Source organism: Budorcas taxicolor, chromosome 11 (genome assembly GCF_023091745.1).
Source record: "Budorcas taxicolor isolate Tak-1 chromosome 11, Takin1.1, whole genome shotgun sequence".
Lineage (NCBI taxonomy): Eukaryota > Metazoa > Chordata > Mammalia > Artiodactyla > Bovidae > Budorcas > Budorcas taxicolor.
Window position 1 is genome coordinate 71,878,472 of NC_068920.1, and position 18,434 is coordinate 71,896,905.

An 18,434-nucleotide genomic window follows, 5' to 3' on the forward strand; every position below is an offset into this window, starting at 1 on the left:
CCGCAAAAACAAATTCCTGTTTCTTAATGGTTTTTCATCTAAGTAACTTCTGTCATTTAGTTGTGAGAGGTGTTTATTTGCTTTTTGGTGGGGTTTTGTTTTTTTTTTTTGGTACAATTTTCATAGAACTCCACTTTATGTAAGCTATAACCAGTATCTTAATACATTGTTAGTTCCATGTTCTTGAAACAATAGGACAGTTTAGATTGCTGCAGTGATATATTTTTAAAAGAGAGTGGGTAGTATGGGTTAAAAATATCAAAGGAGCTCAAACTCTGATGGAAGTTGATATAAGAAATTGCTTCATTTCACCCTTAAGTTCAAAATAACTCCCAAAGCATCTGGCTTCACATCTGTAAATGCCCTTTTAAGGATTTTGGTTAGCTGTCATTCAGGAGTAGAGATCACTTAGACCTCATTAGCAGACAAATATTCCCTTTGAAAATGACATGGTATCTACTGTAATCCTAGAGTGTTTTAATAGTCTCTTCTATGCTCAGCAATGAAACATTTCAAAAGTGACTGACAGCCAATTGATGTAATTCATGGTGATCTTTTGTGTTGACAGATCTTTAAAAAGTCATGGGAAATTACTACTGTACCCAGTGAAGCCGCCTCCTTTTTTAAAAAACTGCCAATATCCTGCAAAACATGACAATTTTCTCTTTGACTGCCACTGTTTTTTATTTCTATAACATGACACGATTCCTCCTTATTATTAGGATTTCTTTTGATAGATAGAATGTGTTCCCTATTGGTTATGCTCTTTTTAAAATAGAAAATTTTTGGTTCCCCAGATTAACTCTCTTACTTTTCTAGCTTCCACATCAAGACAACCTTTCCAGTAGCCACATTCCCACTCATGAGGAAGAATGATTTAATGTATAAAATTTAAAATTTTAAAGTGATTTTAGTCCTTCTCTGAAGAAGAAACACATTGAAAGGAAGAGGGTGAGAAATCACTTATTTTTGTGGGTGTTTTTCCCTAAAGCACTCTCAAGTTAAAAAGCTGATATTTTGGGTAATTTTATAGGTGACAGAATTTTTTTTCCAAAATTCAAAGTGTCCAAATTCAAACTATCGAATGAATAGAAAGGATCTGGGTATGTGCTAAGTTGCTTCACTCGTGTCTGATTCTTTGAGACCCCATGGACTGTAGCCCACCAGGCTTCTCTGTCCTTGGGGATTCTCCAGGACCTGGGTATGTGCTAAGTTGCTTCACTCGTGTCTGATTCTTTGAGACCCCATGGACTGTAGCCCACCAGGCTTCTCTCTCCTTGGGGATTCTCCAGGCAAGAATACTGGAGTGGGTTGTCATTCCATACTCCAGGGTATCTTCCTGACTCAAGGACTGAACCCATGTCTCTTATGTCTCCTGCATTGGCAGTCATGTTCTTTCCCACTACCCCAACCTGGGAAGCCCAACCCTGGGATCGAACCCAGGTCTCCCACAGTGCAGGCAGATTCTTTACTATCTGAGCCACCAGGGAAGCCCAGAAAGAGCCTAATGATTAATATGAACTTGTCTGATGAATTGTGGGAAGTCATAAAAAACTTAGTCCCATTGTTGCCCTAACTTATCTTTCTTGGAACTGGGTCTTTTATCTTTGCCATTATGTTTCAAAAGTAGCTGTTTTTGGCTGATCCTTAGGGGGTAGAAGTTACCTTTTCCCTTACTTGAATCTATTACTAAAGCATTATTATGAGTTGACATGTATTTTTGGAGAATGAATTGTGTATTTGGCCCTGTGCTGTGTGCTGTTTGAGGAGGTGGTTGTTGTTCAGTCGCTAAGTCATGTCCGACTCTTTGAGACTGCTTGGACTGCAACACACCAGGCTTCCTGTCCTTCGCTATCTCCTGGAGTTTGCTCAGATTCGGGTCTGTTGAATCAGTGATACTATCTAAACATCTCACTCTCTGCCACCCTCTTCTCTTTTGCCTTCAAGCTTTACCAGCAGCAGGGTCTCTTCCAATGAGCAGGTTTTTCAATCAGGTAGCTATAGTATTGGAGATTCATCTTCAGCATCAGTCCTTCCAATGAATATTCAGCATTGATTTCCTTTAGTACTGATTGGTTTGATCTCCTTGCTGTCCAAAGGACTCTCAAGAATCCTCTCCAGCACCACAGTTTGGAAGCATCAATTTTTCAGCCTTCTTTATGGTCCAGCTTTCACGTCTGTATATGACTACTGGAAAAACCATAGCTTTGACTATATGGACCTTTGCCAGCAAAGTGATGTCTCTGCTTTTGAATACACTGTCTAGGTTTATCATCGATTTCCTTCCAAGGAACAAGTTAATTTCATGGCTGCAATCACTGTCCGCTGTGATTTCAGTGCCCAAGAAAATAAAATCTGTCACTATTTCCACTTTTTCCCCTTCTATTTGCGATGAAGTGATGGGATGGGATGCCATGATCTTAGTTCTTTGAATGTTGAGTTTTAAGCCAGCTTTTTCATTCTCCTCTTTTACCTTCATCAAGAGGCTCTTTAGTTCCTCTTCACTTTGCCATTAGAGTGTTATCATTGGCATATCTGAGGTTATTGATATTTCTCTCAGCAATCTTGATTCTAGCTTGTGTTTCATCCAGCTCAGCATTTCTCATGATGTAATAAGCAAGGTGACAATACACAGCCTTGCTGTACTCCTTTCCCAGTTTTGAACCAGTCTGTTGTTCTGTGTCTGGTTCTAACTGTTGCTTCTTGACCTGCATACAAGTTTCTCAGGAGACAGGTAAGGTGGTCTGAGACGTACTCAAATCTCTATAACAATTTTCCACAATTTGTTGTGATCCACACAATCAAAGGCTTTAGTATAGTATTTCTGATTATGGTCCTATTAATAATTTAATTTAATATTCCACAGCATAATACAGTCACTTTTACTGAAGTACAATTCTATCTTTTAAACATTGTTTTGGAATATCATTTGATTTAAAAATGTGTAGTACCTCCCTTCATCTTTAACTCCAGTTTTCCCCTTCTGTCATCTACTCACTTCTCTGGATTATTATGTCATTAGACTAAAAGAAGATACAAGTTCATTCATAGTCTTAAACACCAAAACTCCCCTGCCTACCACAACCCCACCCCTAGACATATTCTTGTGAAAATGAAAAGTTAAAGATGTGGGAAAGAAAGGTAAAAAAGGTTCCATTTTACTTTCTCTTTGTGTTTCTTTTTGGGGAATGTGAATAGTTTTTTATAGTTGAAATACATAGTAGGTATCAGTCATTAAAAATTTTAACTTAATTTTTTACATAAGGTAAAATCAAAGCATGGAGATGTATAGTTGATGTCAGCCCCTGAATCTGATAGTTCAGCCTAATATACATAAAAATGTAGTACTCCAGGGCTGCCATCTTAAGCTTATGCTGAAAGGCACTGGCTGAAATCATTAAGATGAGACCATAATTTGAAGGTTGATGACTTGGATTTGAATCCCAGTTTAATTTCATTTTTTGTTTCTCTTACAGTAGAATGGAAGTAATAATTATGCCCACTTAGCTTACTTCTTCAGGTTGCTAGGAGGGTGATATAAGAAAATGAACTGTGAAGTGGTTTAGAAAGTTTAATTCTATAGACAACAGTTTTCTTCCTCATCCTGCTCTCGAAGAAATTTACAGATGGCTTTTTATCTTATCAGTACTGCCTTCTCTAAGGATCTCTTCTATAAGAAAAGGAAAATAGTATTAACAAAAGAATATTTAGTCTTCATAATAAGTGTGTTAGAAATTATTATTAATATTTTACAGGTAAATAAATAGGCTTAGAGAAGTCAAGAAACTTTGTCAGTATCGATAATTTGTAAGTAGTTGCTCCCTGATTTCTCTGATTCCTGTGCTCATGTTTTATTCTTTCATAGAAACTGATGTAGTTTATTTATATATTGCAACTGTTTCAAAATTCCTATGTTCATTGTGCCTTATTTTGAAACTTACTGTCATTTACTGTCTTATTCTTTTAATAGGAGTTTATTTTATTCATTTGGCAATTATTTATTTCCAGGTTGTATGCTAAATACTATCAGTTTTTTATCTTAGCCTAGCCTTTATTTTAAACCAAAGATATGAGTTTAAAATAGTGACATTTACTCGTATAGTAGGGGGAAATGCCAGATTCTTTGGGAAGTCAGGGAAGTCTTCACAGAGGAAGTGATACCTAATCCTGTGTTTTCACTTTAACATTTACAGAATACAGAATGTCTCTGCCATTGTGCCTTTTGTTTTTCTTGTACCAGCAGATTCATAATGAGCCATGCATCCAAGGTTAAATAGTCAAATGACCCTTACATGTTCTTGTTATTTTCTAGCTTGTCCAGATTATTATCAATACAACACACTTGGAGAAATCCTGTAAGTACTTGGAGGAATTTATCACCAATATCACTAATGTCCTTCCAGAGACAGTCCACACTACCAAGCTGTATGGCACCACGACTTTTAAGGTGAGAAAGTCCTGCAGTACTATGGAAGTGCTTCTGGTGTGCTGGGGCATTATACCTATCCTTGCTTTGTTTCTCCCATAAGTCATACATGGTCTTGAGAATAAGTCCTTATTATTTCCTTAGGAAAACAAACACTAATGCCTATTTTGGGGTGTTTAAACTAAAAAGGGTCTATAGTTGTATTCACTGAATCTTCCTTATATTTCATACATAAAAATGACTGTTTTCCTCTATTGACTGCCTGGCATTCAAGAAGTTTTAAGTTTGGTCTAGAAAATGGTGATTATAGCTGAAATCAACAGCAATTAAAATTTAAATTTAACCATCTTCTCTTCTCTGTGTCCTATTTCTAGTCTTTTTTTTTTTTTTTAACCTTACTAGAACATGTATGTTTTAGGATTCTGTTGTTATTATTTGATGATTTCAGTTTTGGAGCAAATATATGTTTTGAAATCCAGAAGTTGATATGAATTAGATATGAAGTTATAGAATTGAAATTTTGTTCTCTATTTCTCTTTATCGGTACCTTCCCTTGAGAATAGCTTTAAGAATACAAATCAAATTTGATTCATGTTGCTTATTATATTTTATGAGATACAGAAATTGTTGGTATGATCTACTTTTTTTTCTGTTCTAAGAAAAAAGAAGTGAAAGAACCTGTCCAAAGCAAGCTTGAGAGAAATGAACAAAGCTAGAAGCGTTACACAATCTGATTTCAAAATGTATTATAAAGCTTTAGTAATCAGAATGGTATGGTATTGACATAAAAACAGAGGTATAGATCAATGGAACAGATTGCAGAGCCCAGAAATAAACATGCATATATGGTCAATTAATTTATGAAAAAATGGCCAAGAATGTATAATGAGGAAAGGATGGTCTTTCCAAAAAAGTAAATCAAAACCACAATGTGATAATGCATCACACATGTTAGAATAGCTATCAGTAAAAATACAAGAGATGATGAATACTGGCGAGGATATGTAGTAAAGGGAACACTTGCACACTGTTGGTAGGAATGTGAATTGATACAGCCACTATGGAAGACAGTATGGAGGTTCCTCAAGAAATTAAAAATAGAGCTTGTAATTTCTTGAGGAACCATATGATCTGGCAATTCTTTCTGGGTGTGTATTCAAAGAAATTGGAAAATTGTGTTTCAGAGTTATATATAGTTCCATGTTCACTGCAGGAATAATCACAATAGCTACAATATGGAAACAGTCTTCAGATAAGTGGATAAACAAATGTTTTATATATGTATACACACACACATATATTCTCCATATATGTATTGATATTGATATGTGTATATATATGAATATTATTCAGTTATGAAAAATAAGGACATCTTACCATTTGTGACAATGTAGATGGACCTAGAGGGCATTATGCTAAGGAAAATAAGCCACACCGAGAAAGGCAATTACTGCTTTTATATGTGGAATATTTTTTAAAAATTAGTAGAAAAGTGGTTGCCAGGTACTAGAAGAGTAGGTTAGGCAATAGAGAGGAGTTGGTAAGGGGGAACAGACTTTCAGCTTTAAGAGGGAAAAGAGCCAGGATCTAATGTAAAGCATGGTTTCTGTAGTTGATAGTACTGTATTGTATAATAGTTGCTAAGAAAATAGAACTTAAATGTTCTTATAGAAAAAAAGGTAATATGTGAGGTGATGAATGTGTTAAATAACTAGTGATGGAAAAAAAATACTCTCACAATATATATGTGTGTTAGATCACCACAGTGTATGGTTTTAAATATCTTATGATTGTTTTCAGTGAAGCTGAAAAAAAGGAAAAAATGGGATGTGTAACAACCGGTGTATTCTTTCCCTAGGTTTATCATTACATAGTCTGCTAGATGAGTTACACATTTATGATGTGATCTTGGGTTATTTCAAATTATCTATAAAGTTACTTACAATAAAATTCATTATACATGGTTTATATTTGTAGCTTGTAAACTTTTCAATAATGTCTCATTTTATTAATATTGATTCTCTTCTAGTGATGGATAGACTTATTTTATAAAGAGGCCCCAAGTATTAATATGAAAATATGACAAGAGATTTAAGAGTTTTAGGATGACTTTCCTTACATAATTTAATAGGAATTATAAATATTCTTAAATATTATCATTATTATGGAACATGGGTAATAATTTTATCAAAAAGTATTTCTACATGATTTCTACATGTGGAATCCAAAATTTCCCCTTGAAAGAAAATGAGGTAGGGACTTACAGTTGAGTGTTGAATAGAAAATAGGAGAGAGAATGTGATGTGCATTTATAGTTGTTTATCCTATGTGTGTGATGTAATTACATACATATGTATGTACGAATATGTAATATGTACTACTATTCTTCCTCTAATCCATTTCAATTTTCTTATTTCAAGGGCTTTTCAAATTATGGTTAGAAATCCTCCCAGAGGATGACTTGTGTATTTTGTTGTTGTTCCAGCATTAAAATTGCTGAGGGAAAATTAAAGGCAGACAGGAAGGCATAGAGGTTGAGCAGCCAGTTAAATACTTAGTAAAGGAGAAGTTCTGGAGACCACTAAAGGTCATGTTGACAGTGCTTATTGGAAACACTGATTGCTTAAAACACATTGAAAGTTTATTTTTACCAGGACTGTTTCAAAGCAGCTAACCCAGAACTCAGTATAAACATGGCAATTATAAGAGCTTCATATTGTGTATTTTCCTAAGCTACTGTTTCCAGAAAACTTCCCCTTGCAGATGGAAACCTTAATGCTGAAAATGGGGCAAAAATAATCAGAAGGTCTTCAAGGTATTTTCTTGCAGAGTTCCTTCTTGTTTTTACCATATGTGACCTAATCAAGCTGATATTCTTAGCTTTCCTTGTTTATAAGAATTCCCTCACTCACTTACAATATAAAATGAAGGTATTTTACATCACAAATATTGCCTGTGTACCTACTATTAAATAAGGTAGATTTTTGGGTAGAAGAGAAAATACTTAGTCCTTTAGTTTAGAGTTTATTATCTATAGGGAAGACAGTCACTGTAAATTCTGTAAATAACTGTGCAAAAAAAATGCTCGAATAATACAAAAAATACATTTAACTTCTCCCTTATTCTGAAAGTTTTTATAAAGCATTTGTTACATACCAGGCAATAAACCAGTCTCCTGGCTTGACATAGCTTATATTCTAGTGGTGATAGATGACACACAAACAAAAAATTTAATATAATGTCAGGAGAAGGCAATGGCACCCCACTCCAGTACTCTTGCCTGGAGAATCCCAGGGATGGAGGAGCCTGGTAGGCTGCCGTCTATGGGGTCGCACAGAGTCAGACATGACTGAAGTGACTTAGCAGCAGCAGCAGCAGTGTTAAGAACTAGGAAGAAAAAGAAATGACCTGAATGAAATCAGAAATTGAATCACTTGGATTTCTAATAGATAAGCATTTCTAGTCAGAGCTAGGGCTTCCTAGGTGGCTCTAGTGGTAAAGAACCCACCTGCCAATGCAGGAGATGTAGGAGATGTGGGTTGGAAAGATCCCCTGGAGGACAGCATGGCAACCCACTCCAATATTCTTGCCTGGAGTATCCCACGGACAGAGGAGCCTGACAGCCTGCAATCCATAGAGTCTCAAAGAGTCAGACAAGACTGGAGTGACATAGAAGTTACAGTATAGTAGAAGGTATCATGTAGTCAAGGTGATCAGTATGCAGAGGGGTCAGTCTGGCAATGTTGTATGTGTCGTTTGTGATAGGAATGGTAAGAGACCAGATTAGGAATAATGATTTCTGGATTTTAGGCCACAGTAAGGAGAAGGCAATGGCACCCCACTCCAGTACTCTTGCCTGGAAAATGCCATGGACAGAGGAGCCTGGTAGGCTGCGGTCCATGGGGTTGCAAAGAGTCGGACACGACTAAGCGACTTTGGACATGACTGAGCGACTTCCCTTTCACTTTTCACTTTCATGCATTGGAGAAGGAAATGGCAACCCACTCCAGTGTTCTTGCCTGGAGAATCCCAGGGACGGGGGAGCCTAGTGGGCTCCCGTCTATGGGGTCACACAGAGTCGGACACGACTGAAGTGACTTAGCATCAGCAGCAGCAAGTATTTTTTATTTTATTTGAAATGAAATGTGAGGCCATAAGAAGACTGGAAATGGTGGTAATAACCTGATTTTATAATGGGTAACACTGGTTGCAATGTGGAAAATATACGATAGGTCAATAAGAGTGGAAGAAGGAGCCAAATCTGAAGGTCATTACAATAGTCTAGGTAAGAGAGACTGATCATCTGGACTATAGCAGCAGGGATAGAAGTGTAAAGAAATATTTTTGAAGGTAGAGATGGCAAGTTTTACTGCTAGGTTGGGTATGAGGTTATAAGAGAAAGCATGGGGTCAAAAATTATTCCAAGATATTTAAACTAAGCAAACTAGATGAGTAGTGATGCTATTACCTAAGATAGGGAACAGCGAGAAAATAACAAGTTTGGGGAGTGGCAGTAGAATCAAGATTTCCATTTTTTTAATATATTATGTTTGAAATATTTAGTAGGCATTTATCATAGAGATATTAAATTGACAGGATAAAGTCATAGTTGTACATAAAACTTTAAAACTCATGTATATATGAAGATGGTATTTAATACCATGGAGCTGGCTTTCTGCTGGGAATTGAATATAGAGAAAAGCTGAAGAACAGGGAAGCCTGCAGTCCATGGGGTTGCAAAGAGTCAGACTCTTGCTAAGTCAGACTTAGCAACTGAATAGCAACAACCAAAGAAAAGGCATGAGGTTTGAGCTCTAAGGAAAATCAACTTTGACAGGTCTAGAAGAGGTGAGTGGTACTTATCCCAGCTATGAAACCTTCAAGGAGGACTTACCAGAAAAGGCTCAGTAGGAGGTGTCCAACACGAGTATCTTTGGACCTGCAGAATGTATCCAGAGAAAGGATGACGAAGGGATAAGGGACATTTTTAGGTGAGACAACTTCATGTACAAAGATGAAATAATGAAATAAAATTGTACATGTCCGTGTCAAATAAGGGTAGCAGTGACTTACAGAAGTAGGTAAATATCAATTTGTGAAGCACTTTGCTTTATAATGATGGATAATTTGGATTTCATCCTAATAAAATCTTTGAGAGACTTTAAGCAAGGGTATGTCACAATTTTAAAAAATAATTGTTTATTTTGCTTAATTGGAAGGAAAAGGACACTTCCCTGATGGTCCAGTTGTTAGGAATCCTTGCAGTGCAGAGAATGCGAATTCAATCCCTGGCTGGGGAACTAGGGTCCCCTATGCCTCGGAGCAACTAAGCTAACTCCATGCACCACAACTAAGACCTGAGTCAGCCAAATAAATAAATAAATGTTAAAAAAAAAAAAGGAAGGAAGGAAGGAAACAAGGAGACAGGAAGGAATGATTGAAAAAAGGATGAAGAGCAGAAAGGACAGGAGAAAAGAAGGAAAAAGGAAGGAATAAATAAATCACAATTACTTGAAATTCATAATCAGAAGAAATGAAATATATCTATAAAATATGTTGTATAACTCTATGCTAATAAATTTGAAGATCTATTGGAAAATGTGTGATTAATAAATGATACAAGAAAATACAGAAGATTGGCATAACTATGAAAGAAATGAAAATATTGTTAAGTATTTCTTGAAAACAGGAAGGAGTCACATAATTTTATAAGTGAATTCATTTATGCTTTCATGAAACAGATAACTTCTGTATAATTTAAAATACTCTAGACTATAGAGAAAAAAGGAAAATATCTCAGTTAATTTTTGTGAAGTCAACAATGATTCAGAAACTAGAGAAACCACAAAAAGCCCTGAACAATTTATGTGAAAATCATAAGTAATAAAATATCAAACAAAAGCTGGAAGTGCATAGAAAATAGGGATAAACTAAGGTTATGAATGCAATGATGATCAGTACTATAAAATTATATAAAATTATTCATTACTGTAATAGGTCAACTGAAAAAAAAGGCATGAGTATTTAAAAAGGTATTTATTAATATATAAGACAGATTTTATTCTCTTGGGCTGCAGAATCATCTCAGATGGTGACTGCAACCATGAAATTAAAATACCCTTCCTCCTTAGAAGGAAAGTTATGACAAATCTAGATAGCATATTATAAGGCAAAGACATCACTTTGCCAACAAAGATCCATACAGTCAAAGCTATGGTTTTTCCAGCAGTCATGTACGGATGTAAGAGTTGGATCATAAAGAAGGCTTAGCACCAAAGAACTGATCCTTTCAAATTATGATGCTGAAGAAGACTTTTGAGAGTCCCTTGGATTCAAGGAGATCAAACCTGTCAATCCTAAAAGAAATTAACTCTGAATATTTGTTGGATGGACTGATGCTGAAGCGGAAGCTCCAGAACTTTGGCTGCCAGATGTGAAAAGCCAACTCATTGGAAAAGACTCTGATGCTGAGAAAGAATGAAGGCTAAAGGAGAAGGGGTGACAGAGGATGAGATGTCTAACCATGTTAGATCACAATAACCGACTCAATGGACTTGAATTTGATCAAACATTGAAACATAGTGGAGGACAGAGGAACCTGGCACGCTGCAGTCCATGTGGTTGCCAAGAGTCAGACACGACTTAGCAACTGAACATTAACAACAGCATATGTAAGACCACATCTCTTCCTGGTAAAATCTCTTACTAAACCCCTCTATCAGCAATTGACAGATTATTAGTAGAAAATTAGTAAGGCTGTAGCTTAACTGAATGGTGCTCTCAATCAGCTGGATCAAATTGACATTTATAGAATATTTCATCTAATAACAACATAAAACATATTCGTCTCAAAAGTCATAAGAACATTCACCAACACAGATTATGTTCTGGGTATTAAAACACATCTTAAATATTTTAAAGAATAAAAATAGTATGAAACTTGCTCTCAGGCCAAATGGTATTAAACTCTAGAAATAAATAATAGAAAGATAGATAGAAAATCCACAGATATTTGGAGATGAACCTATATGCTTCAGAAAAACACATGGATCCAAAAAATTTTTTTTCAAGAGAGATGAAGAAAGACTTCAAACTATATTGTATGAGTCCACCCAAACTCATGCCCATCAAGTCGGTGATGCCATCCAGCCATCTCATCCTCTGTCATCCCCTTCTCCTCCTGCCCCCAAATCCCTCCCAGCATCAGAGTCTTTTCCAATGAGTCAGCTCTTCGCAAGAGATGGCCAAAGTATTGTAGTTTCAGCTTCAGCATCAGTCGTTCCAATGAACACCCAGGACTGATCTCCTTTAGGATGGACTGGTTGGATCTCCTTGCAGTCCAAGGGACTCTCAAGAGTCTTCTCCAACACCATAGTTCAAAAGCATCAAGTCTTCGGCGCTCAGCTTTCTTCATAGTCTAACTCTCACATCCATACATGACCACTGGAAAAACCATAGCCTTGACTAGCTGCACCTTTGTTGGCAAAGTAATGTCTCTGCTTTTGAATATGCTATCTAGGTTGGTCATAACTTTCCTTCCAAGAAGTAAGCGTCTTTTCATTTCATGGCTGCAATCACCATCTGCAGTGATTTTGGAACCCCAAAAAATAAAGTCTGAGACTGTTTCCAGTGTTTTCCCATCTATTTCCCATGAGATGATGCGACCAGATGCCATGATCTTCGTTTTCTGAATGTTAGGCTTTAAGCCAACTTTTTCACTCTCCTCTGAAACTTTTAAGGTACAACAACCAAAACATGATCCATCGAAGAGAATACTAAGTTGGACTTCATTAAATTAAAAAACTTCTGCTATAGGAAAGACACTGTTAAGAAAATGAAAAGACAATCAGAAAATATTTGTAAAAGGCTTATCTAATAAAGGACTTATATCTAAAATACAAAAAGAACTGGTAAAACTCAACAATAACAAAATTTAAAACTGGGTTTAATATGCGTTCACTCTAAAAGTGGGCAAAAGATCTGAACAGATATCACACCAAAGCATGGAAAGGGTATTATAAATTAAAACAACAGTTAGATACCATTGTACAGTTCTTAAAATGACTAAAACCCAAAATAGTAACAACAATTGCTAGAGCAATAGCAACTTTCTCATTCATTGCTGGTGGTAATGCAAAGTTCAGTTCAGTTGCTCAGTCATGTCTGACTCTTTGCAACCCCATGGACTGCAGCAAACCAGGCTTCCCTGTCCATCACCAGCTCCCAGAGCTTGCTCAGACTCATGTCCATTGAGTTGGTGAGGCCATCCAACCATCTCATTCTCCGATAATGCAAAATGGTAATGTTATTTTGGAAGACAGTTGTCAGTTTCTTATAAAGCTAAACAGAAATAGTCTTCCTATGCAATTGATCAATCATGTTCCTTGATAAGGGGTGAATTGAAGTCTTAATCCACACAGAAATCTACACATGAATGGCCACAGCACCATTGCTCATAATTGCCTGCATTTGAAGACTACCAAGATGTCCTTCAGTAGGTGAATGAGTAGACAAACTGTGATGCATACTGACAATGGAATATTAATCAGTGATGAAAAGGAGTGAACTATCAAGCCACAGAAGACCTGGAGGAAGATTAACTGCACATTGCTAAGTGAAATAAGGCAATTTGAAAAGCTACATACATGATTCTAAGACACTCAAGAAAGTTAAAATTTAGGAGAAAGTAAAATGATCAATTATTTCCAAGATTTGGGGATAAGTGAGGTAGGGATAGTTAGAGCAGAATGGATCTTTAGGGCAAGAAAACTCTTCTGTATGATTCTGACTGTAATGGTGAATACATGGCATTATCCATTTGTAAGTACCCATAGGACTGTATAACATGAATAGTAAAACCTGATGCAAACTATAGACTTTAGTTAATAATAAAATGTCAGTATTGGTTCATCTGTCATAACAAATGTTCCACACTCACTCAAGGGTTTTTTTAATTGGGGAGCCAGCAGGAGGGAGACAGGGGTGCAGAATCTGCAAATGCTCTGAGCTTTCTCTCAAGTTTTCTTCAAGCCAGAGTTTCTAGAAAATAATGTTTATTAAAAGAAAATTTAGTAAAATGGGAATTCAAGGACGTTAGATTATCATACAAGTACATAAATAAGCAAGTAATCAGAGAAATGTTCTTGAAACTGTTCATATAAGTAAACATAGTTAGTACCTATATTAGAGTATGTAAATACCTTGCAAAATTATGCAGGTTTTAAAAAGGTGAAAATGGAGGAGAGGTTATGAGTTAGCATAAAATTTGGAGGTTAGAATTTATAGGACATAGTGACTGACTATGGAGGAATCAGTGGAATCTAATATGTTGCTTAGATCTCTGCCTTGAACTGAAATGAACAGATGAAGAGTGGTTCAGTGCAGTTGCTCAGTCGTGTCCGACTCTTTGGGACTCCATGAAAGGAGGCACGCCAGGCCTCCCTGTCCATCACCTACTCCTGGGGTCCACCCAAACCCATGTCCATTTAGTAGTTGATGCCATCCAACCGTCTCATCCTCTGTCGTCCCCTTCTCCTCCTGCCCTCAATCTTTCCCAGCATCAGGGTCTTTTCAAATGAGTCAGCCCTTCGCATCATGTGGCTAAAGTACTAGAGTTTCAGCTTCAACATCAGTCCTTCCAGTGAATACCCAAGACTGATCTCCTTTAGGATGGACTGGTTGGATCTCCTTGCAGTCGGATTATAATTATTTTAGTCCTGGACTTAGAATAATATTTAAAGTTTCTGTGAACCATAATGTAGGAAACAATCAGATAAATGTGTCTTTAACAAGAATGAGTTTGGACAGAGATAGGAAATGGCAACCCACTCCAGTACTCTTGCCTGGAGAATCCCATGGAGGGAGGACCTGGTAGGCTACAGCCCATGGGGTTGCAAAGAGTCGGACACGACTAAGTGACTTCACAGTAAGTGAAAGGCATAGGAGGTGATGAAATCACTCAGCAAAAGTGAGAGGATTAGAGGCCAGAAAAGTAAAAGAAAAACTATGTCCTGAAAGCCAAAAAAGAACAGTGTTATAGCAGAGAATGTTTAACAGAGGATGGTCAAGTAAGATCAGCCTGAAAAATGAATATTAGATATGGTAGCCTGGTGAATTACCCTGGACCAATCCATGTTGATGGGTTGTTAGCATTTCAGTTTAGACTATTTTGCCCTAAAAATGTTTTTCTCGGAGCTTTAGTCCCATGACGCTTCTTAGCACCTTTTATATGCCACTGTACATCACAACTCTTTTAAATAGGGTTTCTCAAACTTACTTGATTTAGGAACATTTTTTGCTATTGTTGCTGAGTCAGACACGACTGAGCGACTTCACTTTCACTTTTCTCTTTCATGCATTGGAGAAGGAAATGGCAACCCACTCCACTGTTCTTGCCTGGAGAATCCCAGGGACGGGGGAGCCTGGTGGGCTGCCATCTGTGGGGTCACACAGAGTCAGACACGACTGAAGCGACTTAGCAGCAGCAGCAGCAGCAAGCACTTTTCAGGACTATTGTTAATTAGTCCTGAAATTGTTAATTTTTGTAAATGTGTGCCCATTTTTGAAGAAACTTCATTATAAAGAATCTAGAAAGGTGGGATAGTAACTAGTGGAAACAAAGAGCATTAAATTTGGAACTTCAGGAAACCTACAATAAGGAAAGTGAAGAGACTAGCAGTTTTAAGAGAGGTTGGTATTGTCAGGAGGGAGGTTCTTGGAATCCCAGAAGAGAAGAGAATAGGATCCTGAGAATGAGTATAGTTTTGATAGTTTGTTTGATAGACAGTTGAGTGTAGTTTGATGGATAAGAAAGTAAAAAGGATGCAGATAGCTGAGAGCAGTGAAGGCAATTTATTATTTGGTAAATCTAAATAATAGCTTGTCTTGCAGATACAAAATAGAAAAGATTCTACTGAGCTTTTGGAAAAAAAAAATTAATGGAGACTGTACTATTACTTGATATTCTCAATTATGTTACTTAGTTTGAGATGTTTCCAAGCAGAAATTTCTGCTTTATTTGTAATGCAATTCTGAATGATTATAAAAATTTCATATTTCATAGGATGCCAGACATGCAGCTGAAGAAGAGATTTATACCAACTTAAACCAGAAGATTGACCAGTTTCTTCAGCTGGCTGACTATGACTGGATGACAGGAGATTTGGGCAGCAAAGCGAGTGATTATCTAGTGGACCTCATTGCCTTTCTACGTAGCACCTTTGCTGTGTTCACACACCTTCCTGTAAGTGATGACTGCTTTTATTCTGTCCATCATATAGAAAAAAGATTTCTTAAAATCTAGGTTGGTGAAAGATGTTTGTTTCTGCTGTAACTAGCCAGGAAGCTATGGGTATAAAATCTCACATTATAATTATCCCTTAACAAGATTTACAGATTTCTTCTATCTTATTCTAAGACTTCTTTTTTTCATTAACATTTGCATTTTGGTTATTCTGGAAATGATTCCTAATATTATGTCTGCTTATATATCCCTACTAACTTCAAGGTAATTAGTACAACACATGATGGATGCCTTGGTGGAAGTAAAATAGAAAATTGGAAGTTAGAATTTTAGATATATATCTTTTAATTCTATAATATCCATTTAATTTTTTTTAATATCCTCAAATTCTCTGGTAAAATTCTCCAAGATTTTTCTAATTTGTTTATCTTTTCCCTATTTTCTTGAGTATATATATCACAGCCTTTTAAAAACTGAAGTATAGCTCTTTTCCGGTTATCGCGGCGTAGGGAACTATGAGCAGCAAAGTCTCCCGCGACACCCTCTACCAGGCGGTGCGGGAAGTCCTGCACGGGAATCAGCAAAAGCGCAGAGTTTTTGGAGATGGTGGAGCTTCAGATCAGCCTGAAGAACTATGACCCTCAGAAGGACAAACGTTTCTCGGGCACCATCAGGCTTAAGTCCACTCCCTGCCCCAGGTTCTCCATGTGTGTCTTGGGGGACCAGCAGCATTGTGATGAGGCCAAGGCTGTGGATATCCCCCACATGGACATCGAGGCACTGAAAAAACTCAACAAGAATAAGAAACTGGTCAAGAAGCTGGCCAAGAAATATGATGCCTTTTTGGCTTCAGTCTCTCTGATCAAGCAGATCCCCCGAATCCTGGGCCCAGGCCTGAACAAGGCTGGCAAGTTCCCTTCCCTGCTGACCCACAATGAGAACATGGTGGCCAAAGTTGATGAAGTGAAGTCCACGATCAAGTTCCAGATGAAGAAGGTGCTGTGTCTGGCAGTGGCTGTTGGCCACGTGAAGATGACAGATGATGAACTTGTGTACAACATCCACTTAGCTGTCAACTTCCTGGTATCATTGCTCAAGAAAAATTGGCAGAGCATCAGGGCCTTGTACTTTAAGAGCACCATGGGCAAGCCCCAGCATCTGTACTAAGGCACAGTTAATAAATCATACTAAATCATCAAAAAAAAAAATTGAAATATAATTTATTTGCAGTATTATGTTAGGAACTTCCCCGCTGGTCCAGAGATTAAGATTCCTTGCTCCCGATGCAGGGGGCACAAGTTTGATCCCTCACTGGGGAACTAAATATCCCACATTTCTCAGAGCATAGCCAGAAGAAAAGTTACAACATTATATTGGTTTCAAGGTTACAGCATAGTGTTTCAGTGTTTTTACAGATTATAGTCTAAGATAAGGGCTATAATTCCATGTGCTGTATGGTATCCTTGTTGCTTATCTATTTGATAACCCAGTAGTTTGTGTCTGTTAATCCCTTTCTCCTGTCTTGCCCCTCCCTCTTTCCCTCTTGTTTATTGATTCCCTATTGTCTGTTGATCTCTGTTTTATTCATTTTCTCTCTAATCTTTATTATTTCCTTCCTTCTGATGACTTGACTTTGTTCATCTTTTCTAATTTTTAAAAAAGTGGTTGGTTAGGTACTTTATTTGAGGTTTTACTTATTTCTTGAGAAAGGCCTGCACTGCTGTACACTTCCCTCTTAGAACTGCTTTCTGCATGCCATAGATTTTTGGAGTTTTGTGTTTCCATTTTCCTTTATTACAACTGGTTTTCTGATTTCCTCTTTGATTTCTTATTCAATTAGTTGGCTTTTTAGTAGGATGTAGTTTAGTCTTCACATTTGCGCTTTTCCCATTTTTCTTCCTGTAATTGATTTCTAACTTTATACAGTTGTAATGGGGGAAGGTGCTTGATATATTATCTATCTTCTTAAATTTGTTCAGACATTTTATGGCCTAGCATGTGATCTGACCTGGGGAATGTTTTATCTGTCCTTGAAAGGAATGTATATTCTGGTACTTTTGGATGAAATGTCTTGTCAATAGCTTTTAACTGTTCAAATGTGTTAGTTAAGGCCACTGTTACATGATAAATTTTCTGTCTAGATGGTGTGTTCACTGATGTAAGTGAGGTGTTGCTGCAGCCCCATGGGCTATAGTCTGCCAGGCTCCTCTGTCCATGAGATTTCCCAGGCAAGAATACTAGTGTGAGTTGCCATTTCCTTCTCCAGAGGATCTTCAGACCCAGGGATCAAACTCATGTCTCCTGCATTTGCAGGCAGCTTCTTTGCTACTGAGCCACAAGAGAAGCCCAAGTGAGATGTGAAAGTCCTCTTTTGTTACAGTATTATTGTCAATTTCTCCCTTCGTGTCTGTAAATATTTGCTTCATATATTTAGATACCCTTGGGGTGTGCATATTAATGTGTATAATATCCTTGTCTTGTATCGACCCCTTATCATGGAATAATACCCTTCTTTGTGTTTTGTTATAGCCTTTGTTTTAAAGTCTATTTCATCTGAAGCAAGTATTATTACCCTGGGTTTCTTATGTTTCTCTTTGTATAAAATACCATTTTCATTTCCTTACATTCTTTCTATATGTGTATTTTACTTTGAAGTGAATCTCTTAAGCAGCATGTAGAAAGGTCTTCTCTTTTCATTTAATCCGTCACCCTATATCTTTTGATTGGAACATTTGTTCACTGATATTTAAAGCAATTATTGGTAGG

General features: G+C 37.0%; 1 protein-coding gene and 1 pseudogene across 1 annotated transcript in view; both read left to right on the forward strand.

Moving 5' to 3' along the window:
* Positions 1-18,434, forward strand: part of EXOC6B (exocyst complex component 6B) — a 707,283-nt gene that overhangs the window by 438,839 nt on the left and 250,010 nt on the right. The window contains exons 17-18 of the mRNA XM_052647541.1: positions 4,313-4,447; positions 15,489-15,668. Of these exons, the coding sequence (XP_052503501.1) occupies positions 4,313-4,447; positions 15,489-15,668 (315 nt within the window). The remainder of the gene's footprint in view (positions 1-4,312; positions 4,448-15,488; positions 15,669-18,434) is intronic.
* On the forward strand, positions 16,184-16,835 carry LOC128055147 (60S ribosomal protein L10a-like; annotated as a pseudogene).